We start from the raw sequence: 14,069 nt of genomic DNA on the forward strand, positions 1-14,069 counted from the left end.
GGTCAGCGGATTCATCCCACCTTGCTCCTAGGCATTCCTCCAACCTTGGGTCAGTGGATTCCTCCCATCTTCTTCCTAGGTATCCTCCTACCTTGGGTCAGTGGAGTCATCCCATCTTGCTCCTACGCATTCCTCCAACCTTGGGTCAGTGGATTCCTCCCATCTTCCTCCTAGGCATTCCTCCTACCTTGGGTCAGTGGAGTCCTCCCACCTTGCTCCTAGGCATTCCTTCCACCTTGGTGTAGTGGATTCCTTCAACCTTGCTCCTAGGCATTCCCCCCACCTTGGGTCAGTGGATTCCTCCCACCTTGGGAGAGTGGATTCCTCCCATCTTGCGCTTATGCATTCCCCCCACCTTGCTCTTAGGCATTCCTTTATCTTGCTCCTAGGCATTCCTCCCACCTTGGGTCAGTGGATTCCTCCCATTTGGCCCCTAGACATTCCTCCTACCTTGCTCCTAGGCATTCTTTCCACCTTGGTTTAGTGGATTCCTCCAACCTTGCTCCTAGGCATTCCTCTTACCTTGGGTCAGTGGATTCCTCCCATCTTGCGCTTATGCATTCCTCCCACCTTGCTCTTAGGCATTCCTTTACCTTGCTCCTAGGCATTCCTCCAACCTTGGGTCAGTGGATTCCTCCCATTTGGCCCCTAGACATTCCTCCTACCTTGTTCCTAGGCATTCCTCCCACCTTGGGTCAGTGGATTCCTCCCATCTTCCGCTTATGCATTCCTCCCACCTTGCTCTTAGGCATTCCTTTACCTTGCTCCTAGGCATTCCTCCAACCTTGGGTCAGTGGATTCCTCCCATTTGGCCCCTAGGCATTCCTCCTACCTTGGGTCAATGGATTCCTCCCATTTGGCCCCTAGGCATTCCTCCTACCTTGCTCCTAGGCATTCCTCCTACCTTGCTCCTAGGCATTCCTTCCACCTTGGTTTAGTGGATTCCTTCCACCTTGCTCCTAGGCATTCCTCCCACCTTGGGTCAGTGGATTCCTCCCATCTTCCGCTTATGCATTCCTCCCACCTTGCTCTTAGGCATTCCTTTACCTTGCTCCTAGGCATTCCTCCAACCTTGGGTCAGTGGATTCCTCCCATTTGGCCCCTAGGCATTCCTCCCACCTTGGGTCAATGGATTCCTCCCATTTGGCCTCTGGGCATTCCTCCTACCTTGCTCCTAGGCATTCCTCCTACCTTGCTCCTAGGCATTCCTTCCACCTTGGTTTAGTGGATTCCTTCCACCTTGCTCCTAGGCATTCCTCCTACCTTGGGTCAGTGGATTCCTCCCACCTTGCTCCTAGGCATTCCTCCCACCTTGGGTCTGTGGATTCCTCCCATCTTCCTCTTATGCATTCCTCCCACCTTGCACTTAGGCATTCCTTCCACCTTGGTTTAGTGGATTCCTCCCACTTTGCTCCTAGGCATTCCTCCCACCTTGGGTCTGTGGATTCCTCCCATCTTCCTCTTATGCATTCCTCCAACCTTGCTCTTAGGCATTCCTCCACCTTGCTCATAGGCATTCTTTCCACCCTGGGTCAGTGGATTCCTTCCACCTTTGGTCAGTGGATTCCTCCCACCTTGATTCAGTGGATTCCTCCCACCTTGCTCCTAGGCATTCCTCCTACCTTGGTTTAGTGGATTCCTTCCACCTTTGGTTTAGTGGATTCCTTCCACCTTGGTTTAGTGGATTCATTCCACCTTAGGTCAGTGGATTCCTCCCACCTTGCTCCTGGGCATTCCTTCCACCTTAAGTCAGTGGATTCCTCCAACCTTGCTCCAAGGCATTCTTACTACCTTGGTCCAGTGGATTCCTCCCACCTTGGCTCAGTTGATTCCTGCCACTTGGCTCACTGGATCCCGCGAATCTTGATGTACTAACCATAAAATAATTCTACCACTAGCAGTTTTGTTGATCGATATAAACAATAATAGGAAAATATTTGAGTGACTGTATAAAACATACATAATTTATTTGTCTTGGCCCTATATAATCTGCTGATAATGATCTTACTAAACACCAACATCTAATGGGTGTAAATTGTCACATTGTAGTGAAAGATGGTGTTCTTTCTTCACCAAAAAAACAACAATTGCTTTTACCAATGGTTTTATACATCATAGACATTACTAGTGAGTGAGTGAGGTAATATTTAACGTCACATCGGCAATATTTCAGCCATATCGTGACGGGATGGACATTACTAAGACACCCTATGTCACAATCATTTCAGTACAACAATAGCTCTGAGCGGGCTGTATCACATTTCTAATCGCCATCACATGATTGTAGGTGCGTCATGGACATTGCACAAGTGATAAGCGAAAGGAATATACTCGCGGTTATCCACGTCAACTGATAACGTGTTCCTCATTCAGTTGTTTGTAAATACCAAGCAATATAGGACGTCTTTAACATTAATGTGCCTTGTTCAAGACTAACGTGTACAAGCAGAAAGTCTATCGAATTGTGGCCCAGGTTCCCAAATGAGGCTCTCGGTATTCTGGTCCCCCTTTCTGGTTCTAGGTTTTGCTCCATGGTCAGTGCTTTCCGCGCCGGATGTCAACTCAACATGGGGACAGATACAAGGTGTGGATAAAGTCAGCAAAGATGGCCTTCCATACTTTGGATACTACGGAATCCCGTACGCGAAACCCCCGACTAGCAACCTGAGGTTCCGCAGACCGGAGCCTCACCCAGGTGTGGCGGATGTGTTCAATGCCACTGCGTATGGATATGCGTGTCCATCTTTACAAATTACGAACTCGAGCCTCTCAGATGAGGACTGTCTCACGCTGAATGTGTTTCTGCCCAATTCCACTGAAGTGTCTTCCCAAACGCCAGTGATGGTGTGGATACACGGTGGAGGATTTATGGCTGGCTCAGCTGAAGAATATGAGCCATGGAAACTGGTGACAGAGACTGGCGTCATCGTCGTCACCATCCAATACCGGCTGGGAATATTCGGATTCATCAGTACTGGAAATGACGTCGCTCCAGGTAACTACGGATTATGGGATCAACACCTGGCGCTCCAGTGGATCAAGACTAACATTGAAGCTTTTGGTGGTGACAGCAACAACATCACCATCATCGGAGAATCTGCAGGGGCGGCGAGTGTGGCCTATCACGTGTTGTACCCGGGGTCAAAGGGGCTGTTCCAGAGAGCAGTTCTACAGAGTGGAGCTGTCACGCCTGTTTGGGGGTACAAAAGAAATCCAGTGGCAACGCTGATGCTTGTCGCCAGGGCTGCTGATTGTCTCACCGAGGACACTGATCCAATTGCCCTGCAAAAACTAATAATGAACTGTCTGAGAAACCTGACAGCGGACACACTCCTTCGTGCCTCTGTCATACACGGTTCAATGGCCCACAACCTGTTATTCCTGTCATGGCTGCCGACAATGGATGGAGTCTTTATACACGATGAACCAGCAAAACTTATGTCGGACCACACGTTTCTGTCCACGACCGTCCTGAAGGACGTGGATGTCCTAGTTGGCGTCAATAATAACGAAGGCGGGATGATGTACGACATTGCTGTTATGTTTGACAGACTTTTGAACACAACATACGTCAATGAGATCTTCCGACCAACGCCATACTACACAGACATCCTACCGCAGATAACAAATCTGACGTTAGGACAACACAATCCAGTAGTCGATGACGTCATTGGATTTACCTACACCTACCCACGCCCTGATGCCAATGTGAGCCTACCCCATTACCAGGTCTTCGACACTTATGGTGATCCAGCATTTTATGTTCCAGCCATTTTGTTTTCCAGAGTTCACGCCATGTTGAAGACAGACAAGAAAACCTACTTGTATCTGTTTGATCATTACCCGTCATTCACTGAAGACTCCCCGGTGAAAGGGATGGTCCACGGTATGGACATCATGTATTTGTTTGGTCAGCTTGACCGCGAAAACAGAAACATTTCTCAGGAGGAATTTAAACTTGCCGACAACTTTACAGCTTTCATAGGGGCATTTGCTAAGTCGAGGTGAGTGTGCAGGATTTGTTTAATATGATGAAATGATAATGAAATGATATATTTTTGGTTTTGATACATTCCCTTAACAGATCAGACGTGGAATTTTCAGAATCAGGGCATGATAGACGGAAACTGTCTGTCTGCATATCTACCCTCTCTAACCTACCGGACAGAAGGCTACATACCTACCTACCTACCTACCTACCTTCTTACATACCTACCTACCATCTTACATACCTACCTTCTTACATACCTACCTACTACCTGCCTGCCTGCCTGCATCCATCCATCCATCCATCCATCCATCCATCCATCCATACATACATGCTTGTCGTATGATTCGACTAACGGGACTTGGTGGTCAGGCACGCTGACGTTGTTGACACTTGTCACCGTATCAAAATTGCGTAGATCGATGCTCGTGTTGTTGATCACAGGATTATTTTGTCCAGACTCGAAATTACAGACCACCGCCTTACAGATGGAATACTAGAATTGCTGAGTGCAGCTTAAAATTATACAATCTCTCTCTCTCTGTGTGTCTCTCTCTCTCTCTCTCTCTCTCTCTCTCTCTCTCTCTCCCTCTCTCTCTGTGTCTCTCTCTGTGTCTCTCTCTTTCTTTCTCTATCTCTCTCTCCCCCCCCAACACACACACAATTGTTTGACACAATTGTTTGCAATCTGAACTGTGAATAACGTCTTTCTTACTGTCACTGTTTGACATGTTTCAGTGATCCTAATTCAGTGCTGGAGATGCAGATAGGGACGCCATGGCCTGAGTTTGACGCCATGTCCGAACACTATCTGTCTTTCAACACCAATATGTCCATCCAAGAACACCTTTATTCTAAAAGAGCTTCGCTTTGGCTTGATCTTGTCCCGATGCTGAATGAAGCACCATCTCCAACGTCGCCCACAACAACACAAACATCCGTCCCAACATCGTCTCCACCGCCAGAGTGCTCTGACGACTCAAGAGTTGCAGTCATAGCGATGGGCTCCACACTCGGCGCCCTGGTCCTTGCATTCGTTATTACAATTGTGTGTTTCTGCATCAAAGCTCGCTCCTCTGATGATCAACAGAGCTTCTCGCTCTACTAAATGAACACATTTCGTTGAAAGCAACATGAGTACACCTTGTCAGCATCAACATGAACACATCTCGTCACCAGTAACATGAGCAGATCTCGTCACCAGTAACATCAGCACATCTCGTCACCAGCACCATAAGCACATCTCGTCTCCAGCACCATAAGCACATCTCGTCACCAGCACCATAAGCACATCTCGTCACAGTAACATGAGCACATCACGTCACCAGCACCATATGCACATCTCGTGACCATCACCATGAGCACATCTCGTCACCAGCACCATAATCACATCTCGTCAGCAACACCATAAGCACATCTCGTCACCCTCACCATAAGCACATCTCGGCACCAGAAACATAAGCAGATCTCGTCCCCAGCATCATGAGCACATCTCGATACCAGGAACATTAGCACTTCTCGTCACGAGCAACATGAGCACATCTCGTCACCAGCAACATTAGCACTTCTCAACACAAGCAACATTAGCATTTCTCGTCTCCGGAGACAGTGGTTGTTGTGCATGTTATACTCTCATATAACTATAAAAATGTAAATTAATTTACTCAGAATATGTTTGTATGTTTTCTTTGGAGGTTCATGCAAGGAGAATACATAAACGAGGTGGGCACGAACAGGCCCACGGAATCTTGAAGTGAAATTATACTAAAATTTGATAGTCATATATAAACTGAAACATGGTGAGGTCATTTATACGCTTAGGTAAATGCAACTTTTTGTATGCTTAATGGTCACTTTAAGCGACATGTTGCAACATGTCGTAAAGCAACTGATTCAATATTCGTTGAGTTTGAGTGAAATGAAACATTGTTAAAAACAGCGAAAAACAAGGATGTTGAACACACCAGCACCATGTTTGATTCACACGCCCAAACACGACAGCCTAATAGTGTTTGTCAGTTTATAAATAAACATTGTTTCACTGGATATATGTTTATCATCGATCATATATGATCAATCGAAGGCGGCTCTAGACTTTTTTCAAGCGAATATATACAATTACAGCACAACATTCATTTGTGTAGAACACAAATTTAGCCTTTGTTTTGGCGATAACGGTTTGGCTTCAATGTACACCTTGCGCAAATCACAAAAGAATAATTGTCTGGCGAAAGTAACAGATAAATATTGTCGTTTTATTTAGAAACGCGAGGATAATATTTTGTTGACATTACGCCACTCTTATATGTACTATTCTTTAGTTAGCGGGGCGGTGTGGTAGCCTATTGGTTAAGGCGTTCGCTCGTCACGCTGAAGACCCGGTTCGAATCCCCACATGGGTACAATGTGTGAAGCCCATTTCTGGTGTCCCCAGCCGTGATATTGCTGGAATATTGCTAAAAGCGGCGTAAAACCATACTTACTCACTCATTAGTATGTGTGTACACACTTATATAAAAATATTTAGACATATGCTCGAATCGTGAATTGCTTAAACACCCACACACACACACACACACACACACACATACACACAGACAGACACACCTGGAAATGAAGTACTGATTACACCTGATGTGAAGATGTGGTGGCGGTGGTTGTGTAATATCAGCTGATTGACAAGGAAGTAGTGGAATACCGAGTGATGAAGAACATGAGGGATTATGAAGAGTAGAAGATCAGGAGGTCAGATGCCAATTACTGCTGGCAAAAGAAATGCACTTGCTGCATAATGAGCAACTGCGGCCCCCATATTTATGGAAAAGTCGGGTGTATGTCACCTGTTATGATGTATTCATCGATGTGATAAAGTATCGCCCGTATCACCATATCAAATATATGCCCATAGAGTCACTATTTCTTTCATGACCTTATCAAACCCGGTTAATGTAGCAGGTCCAGGTGTATCAGGGTCACAATTCATTGTTAAGTTAAAATACACCTTGATTGCCAAATTCCAAAATGAAAGTAAAAGTTAACATGAAATCCTTCCGTAAAACCGTTGTGTGAAGCAAAGAAAAACAACAACAACAAAGGAGTGTCATGCAAATAAACATTTAGTATTATTTTCTTCAAAATTAACGAATTTTACAAAACATTACAAATTACTGCAATGAATTACAATCACAGTACAATATAGAACGGGATACAAATGGAATATGATATAAAAACAGCCTTTACGAATCACTTTTTTGTTCTAGGACGTTTGTCGCAATTTTTAAAACAACAATTCCTGTTTTGTCTTCGAAATACTACTGTAAAATGTGGATTTGCTTTTGGAATCCAATTACAGTATCACAAAACATAATTCAATATTCAGCATAAAAATATGGAGTACAGCCCGAGTAAGAAAAAACACCATTTTTACGAATTGATAAGTTTACCAATGCATTAATAACAAATGAAAGTGAAACGGACTAAGAACACAACCTTGTTGTACAGCGAGAGGAGGTACAGACACTTCTGTATTTACGTTGTGGATGTACGCACGCATGCCGTCCCATTTTAGTACTTGGTACATCCAGTTTATGTAGTTTTGAATCATATTATTATATTATTAATACATACCAAAGCATTTGTCTTTTGACTAATTCCAAGAACTTTGAAAAAAAAGCTTACAAGGTAAAATATTATCAATGGCAGAGTATCCTGTTCGAAAGCCAGCTTAGCTTATTCATAATTAGTTTTGTCACAAAAACACAAGATTATTGTTGAAAGTATTACTATATAATATGCCAAACACATTCAGAAGGGATATACCTCGGTAATTTGAAAGTAAGGTTTTATCTCTTTGTATAAAATTGTATGATGAAAGCTTATGACGAAGACATAGGGATACGCCCATATAATGTTGAACATTGTACAGAATATCCAGAAAAGGTCCCCGACTGTTTAAACATTTACATGTACGCAGCCATCCCCAGTTTGTTAGGCTGTAGCCTACTACATCATTTGAGAAAGCGGTGGTGACATTCCAACGAGCTTACATTCAGTGGACATAAGTGTCTCACACAAGAGCATAGAGGAGTGTCTAACGGGGACTAACTTTGTAATGATGCACACCCATGTACATTAAACATGTAGTAGTTTAACCTGATGGGATAGGTGGCAGATCATCTCGTATTTAAACGTTTGTGGAGAAATTGATCAATACGTGTGACTCTAACACATCTTTGTCTTGATTCGCTATAAAAATGTTTAAAACTGCTAAAAGATGCCGCAATCTAAATTTATGTACATATGTTAGTGACTACTTTAACGTTAATGGACTGAACGGGTGCCGAACGAGATTTGATACTGAACATAAATAGGTTCAGGATGTCTGCTGATACAAACTAAGCTGCGAATAGGCATGAGATCTGAATAACCTCTAATCTTAGTGTTTATATTTCCATACCCTGTTTCCTCCGCTTCAGACAGTAACACATGGCTATTATCACCAGTAACAGGCCCACGACACATAGAGTTACAATGAGGGCCAGGATAGTCACCTCGGCCGTGTGAGCGTCCAGTCCGAACCATGTAGATGGGGTAGATGCGGTTGGTGTTGTAGTGGACGATGAGGAAGTTGTAGATGTAGTGGGAATTTTCATGAGGTTGGGGATGATGTCCAGCCACAGGGTCACTCGTCTGGGGTAGACGTGGTCACGTACTGACATGTTTGTTGTGAAGGACAGGTAACGCTGGTCGGCCATAGTGAACTCAGGCCATGCCTGTCCAAGCTTTTCTTCAACAGCAGGGTTGGGGTTACTGTGAAAATAAAGTAATCACTTTGAAAGACTGATGAATATTCCCCTCTTGTGAGCGAATGCACAAATATCGCGGTATTTTTAGACATATGTATTGTTATTATAACGTATTATACTTATGGACAGCTGACTGATGACACGCTACATGACGATTTAAGAAATGAAATCATGACATCATAATCAAAACAGTTACGTACCCAGTCTTGGCAAAGTCAGCAATGAAAGAAACAAATGTTTCCGCCACCTGATACTCCTCAGACGTCAGGTTCCCTGAGTAGCCAAACATTTTGACCACGGACGGATTCAGGTCGAACAGATACAAGATGTCCACTCCATGGTTCATGCCTTTCACAGGGCTATCTCTGGCGAAGGATGGATAGTGGTCAAATAAGTAGAAGTAACACTTCCTGTTTGTGTTCAACAATGCATGCGTCCTGGCAAAGAGGACCCCCGGTACTAAGAAGCTGGGGTCACCGTATGTTGAAAGTACCTGTTCTTGAGGCAGCAGCTGGTCAGATGGTGGTCGGGGGTAGGTGTACTCAACGCTGACGATATTATTGATGGATGGAGTGCTAGCTCCTAATGACAATGATGTAACTGTTGGGAGAATATCTGTATCAAACTCCTTCGGCTTGAAGATGTCGGTAGCCCATGTGTAATTGTAAGCCCTGTCGAATGCTAGAGCACTCGTCAACAGGAGTCCCCCTTCGTTGTTGTTGGCCCCTACCATAACGTCGATGTCCTTGATACACGTGGTATTTAAGAATGTGATGTCTCTCATTAAGACTTGGGGATCATCTTTGACAAAGATGCCATCAATGGTGGGGACCCACGTGAACTGTATGAGCTGGTAGGCTGGCGTCCCCAAAACAGAAGAAAAGGCTAACACTCTGGTACTGTCGTTCTTCCTCATACAGTCTACCATGGTCCTTTGTCTGCTGATAATATCAGGATCATCACCAAGGCAACCTAAGCTGCTTCCAACAAACATAGCTAAGAATTTGTTGTTTTTGTTGATCGCCCAGAGAGATGTGGCAGCTCCACTCTGTAGAACTGCTCTCTGGAACAGCCCCTTTGACCCCGGGTACAACACGTTATAAGCCACACTCGCCGCCCCTGCAGATTCTCCGATGATGGTGATGTTGTTGCTGTCACCACCAAAAGCTTCAATGTTAGTCTTGACCCACTGGATCGCCAGATGTTGATCCCATAATCCGTAGTTACCTGGAGCGACATCATTTCCGGTACTAAAAAATCCGAATATTCCCAGTCTATACTGAATAGTGACGACTATAACGTCACCTTTTGTCACCAATTGCCACGGCTCGTAAAAAGAAGCGGATCCATACACGAATCCTCCCCCGTGAATCCAGACCATCACCGGCACACTGGACGATACATCGGTTGTATTTGGCAGGAACACATTCAATGTAAGACAGTCTTCACTCATAGCTGGATAGGAAAAGCTCGAAATGATAACTTGAGATAGCTGGAGACATGGCAGTCCATAGCTCGAAGCATTAAATATGTCAGAAACTCCTGGGTGTGGTTGAGGTTTTCTGAATCGGAGATCTCCAACTGGAGGTTTCGCGTACGGGATTCCGTAGTAGCCAAAGTAAGGTTGTCCTTCCCTACTGGTTCTCTCCACTCCCTGTATATATCCCCAGGTGGAATTTATCACTGGTGCCTCCATCCCTACAGCAGGGAGGACCAACATGGACACAATAATCAGATAATTCATAATCGTCTCCGCTACATCGAACGGTATACTGCCTTTCATCAACAACTTTCCCACCACTCCTCACCTGTCCTTCTTGTCCCACAATCCCCGTATTGAATATTGCGTAATGGTGTTTCCTGTCCTGTTTGCTCAGGCAGATTTGTATTTACTATTCACAGACTGACAACATACTGGAGGAAGGCGTTCCTGCTGTTAACATATACCCGTACAGTGAAATATGCACTGTTCACAGTCAACAAAAGACTTTCTGCACAGTCACGATGCTCCGATATGTGTTCGTTGAGTCACGTAAGCTCTACTTGACAGGAGCCACGCGAAAGGAGCTTGTTTAGTCAGGTCCAGTTCAGGGAATTCAAGTTATTCGCAAATACTGACATTTCTTTTTTTTTAAGCAGATTGACAAAGACACCTAGCAGTTATCATGGTACTGTGTGCCTGGCTTCACAACCAGCAGTTACCATGGTGCTGGATGCCTGACTTCACAACCAGCAATTTCCATGGAGCTGTGTGCCTAGCTTCACAAACAGCAGTTACCATTTAGGTGTATGCCTAGCTTCGCAAGCAGCAGTTACCATGGTGCTGTGTGCCTAGCTTCACAAGCAGCAGTTACCATGGTGCTGTGTGCCTAACTTCACAACCAGCAGTTACCATGGTGCTGTGTGTCTAGCTTCACACTTAGCAGTTATCATGGTGCTGTATGCCTGGCTTCACACTTAGCAGTTAACAAGGTGTTGTGTGCATAGATTCACACTTAGTAGTAACCATGGTGATGTATACCTTGCTTCACAACCAGCAGTTACCATGGTGCTGTGTGTCAAGCTTCACACTTAGCAGTTATCATGGTGCTGTATGCCTGGCTTCACACATAGCAGTTAACAAGGTGTTGTGAGCATAGATTCACACTTAGTAGTAACCATGGTGCTGTATACCTTGCTTCACAAACAGGAGTTACCATGGTGGTGTGTGCCTGGCTTCACACTTAGCAGTTAACAAGGTGTTGTGTGCATAGATTCAAACTTAGTAGTAACCATGGTGCTGTATACCTTGCTTCACAAACAGGAGTTACCATGGTGGTGTGTGCCTGGCTTCACACCTAGCAGTTATCATGGTGTTGTGTGCCTGGCTTCACAACCAGCAGTTACCATGGTGCTGGATGCCTGACTTCACAACCAGCAATTTCCATGGAGCTGTGTGCCTAGCTTCACAAACACCATGGTGCTGTGTGCTAAGCTTCACACTCAGCAGTTACCATGGAGCTGTTTGCCAAGCTTCACACTTAGCAGTTATCATGATGCTGTGTGCCTGGCATCACACTTAGGAGTTACCATGCTGCTGTGTGTCAAGCTTCACACTTAGTAGTTATAATGGTGCTGTGTGCCTAGCATCACTCGTAGCAGTTATCATGATGCTGTGTGCCTAGCATCACACGCACCAGTTATCATGGTGTTGTCCGTCAAGTTTCACACTTAGTAGTTATAATTGTGCTGTGTGCCTGGCTTCACAACCAGCAGTTACCATGGTGCTGTGTGCCTGGCTTCACACTTTGCAGTTATCATGGTGATGTGTGCCTGGCTTGACAACCAGGATTTACCATGATGATGTGTGCTAAGCTTCACACTTAGCACTTACCACGGTGCTGTGTGCCAAGCTTCACAACCAGCAGTTACCATTGAGGGGTGTGCCAAGCTTCACACTTAGCAGTTACAATGGTGCTGTGTGCCAAGCTTCACAACAAACAGTTACAATGGTGCTGTGTGCCTAACTTCACACTTAACCGTTATCATGATGCTGTCTTCATGGCTTCACACTTAGCAGTTATCATAGTGCTGTGTGCCAAACATTACACGTAGCAGTTATCATGGTGCTGTTTCCCAAGCTTCACACTCAGCAGATATCATGGTGCTGTGTGCCAAGCTTCACAATCTGCAGTTACCATGGAGCTGTGTGCCAAGCTTCACAACAAACAGTTACAATGGTGCTGTGTGCCTAGCTTCACACTTAACCGTTATCATAGTGCTGTGTGAAAAACATTACACGTAGCAGTTATCATGGTGGTGTGTGCCAAGCTTCACACTTAGTTAAAATGGTGCTGTGTGCCCGGCTTCACAACCAGCAATTACCATGTTGCTGTGTGCCTAACTTCAAACTTAGCAGTTACCATCGTGCTGTGTACGTAGCTCCAAACGTAGCAGTTATCATGGTGCTGTATGCCTAGCTTCAGTCTTAGCAGTTACCGTGGTGCTATATTCATAGCGTCACAAATGGCAGTTACCATGGTGGTGTGTGCCTGGCTTCACAACCAGCAGTTACCATGGTGCGGTGTGCATAGCTTCACACTGAGCAAATATCATGGAGCTGTGTGCCTAGCTTCACAAGCAGCAGTTACCATGGTGCTGTTTGCCTGGCTTCACACTTAGCAGTTATCATGATGCTGTGTGCCAAGCTTCACACTTAGTAGTTAAAATGGTGCTGTGTGCCCGGCTTCACAACCAGCAATTACCATGTTGCTGTGTGCCTAACTTCAAACTTAGCAGTTACCATGGTGCTGTGTACATAGCTTCAAACTTAGCAGTTATCATGGTGCTGTATGTCTAGCTGTGTGCCTAACTTCACTCTTAGCAGTTACCATGGTGCTGTGTATCTAGCTTCACACTTAGCAGTTATTATGGTGCTGTATGCCTAGCTTCACACTTAGCAGTTACCATGGTGCTGTGTGCCAAGCTTCACTCTTAGCAGTTACAATGGTGCTGTGTATCTAGCTTCACACTTAGGAATTACCATACAGCTATGTACCTAGCTTCACAACCAACAGTTACCGTGGTGGTGTGTGCCTGGCTTCACCCTTAGCAGTGACAATGGTGCTGTGTGCCTAGCCTCACATTTTGCAGTTATCATGATGCTGTGTGCCTGGCTTCATACTTAGCAGTTATCATAGTGCTGTGTGCCAAGCTTCACACTTTGTAATTACCATGGAGCTCTGTGTAAAGCTTCACAACCAGCAGTTACCAAGTTGCTGTGTGCCTGGCTTCACACTTAGCAGTTACAATGGTACTGTGTGCCTAACTTCACACTTAGCAGTTATCGTGGTGCTGTATGCCTAGCTCCACACTTAGCAATTACCACATAGTTATGTGCCTAGCTTCACAACCAGCAGTTGCCATAGTGGTGTGTGCCCGGCTTCACACTTTGCAGTGACAATGGTGCTGTGTGCCTACCTTCACACTTTGCAGTTATCATGATGCTCTGTGCCTGGCTTCATACTTATCAGTTATCATGGTGCTGTGTGATAAGCTCCACACGTAGCAGTTATCATCGTGCTGTGTGTCAAGCTTCACAACCAGCAGTTACCATGGTGCTGTGTGCCTAACTTCACTCTTAGCAGTTACCATGGTGCTGTGTATCTAGCTTCACACTTAGCAGTTATTATGGTGCTGTGTGCCAAGCTTCACACTTAGCTGTTATCATGGTGCTGTGTGCCAAGCTTCACAACCAGCAGTTACCATGGTGCTGTGTGCCTAACTTCACTCTTAGC

The 14,069-nt window shown here is 45.1% G+C and overlaps 2 protein-coding genes across 2 annotated transcripts; one reads left to right on the forward strand and one right to left on the reverse strand.

The window, feature by feature from the left end:
* The first annotated feature begins 2,109 nt into the window (after positions 1 to 2,109).
* Positions 2,110 to 5,655, forward strand: LOC124273357 (cholinesterase 1-like). The gene is made up of 2 exons (XM_046708592.1): positions 2,110 to 4,004; positions 4,727 to 5,655. Exons 1-2 carry the CDS (start codon positions 2,482 to 2,484, stop codon positions 5,094 to 5,096), a joined length of 1,893 nt encoding a protein of 630 aa, XP_046564548.1. The 5' UTR covers positions 2,110 to 2,481; the 3' UTR covers positions 5,097 to 5,655.
* A 1,431-nt stretch (positions 5,656 to 7,086) lies between these two features.
* On the reverse strand, positions 7,087 to 10,602 carry LOC124273356 (cocaine esterase-like). The gene is made up of 2 exons (XM_046708591.1): positions 8,994 to 10,602; positions 7,087 to 8,797 (listed from the first exon to the last, which is right to left on the reverse strand). Exons 1-2 carry the CDS (start codon positions 10,574 to 10,576, stop codon positions 8,431 to 8,433), a joined length of 1,950 nt encoding a protein of 649 aa, XP_046564547.1. The 5' UTR covers positions 10,577 to 10,602; the 3' UTR covers positions 7,087 to 8,430.
* Between the last annotated feature and the right edge of the window lie 3,467 nt (positions 10,603 to 14,069).

Source organism: Haliotis rubra, unplaced genomic scaffold (genome assembly GCF_003918875.1).
Source record: "Haliotis rubra isolate DU_JTF1 unplaced genomic scaffold, ASM391887v1 Scf18, whole genome shotgun sequence".
Lineage (NCBI taxonomy): Eukaryota > Metazoa > Mollusca > Gastropoda > Lepetellida > Haliotidae > Haliotis > Haliotis rubra.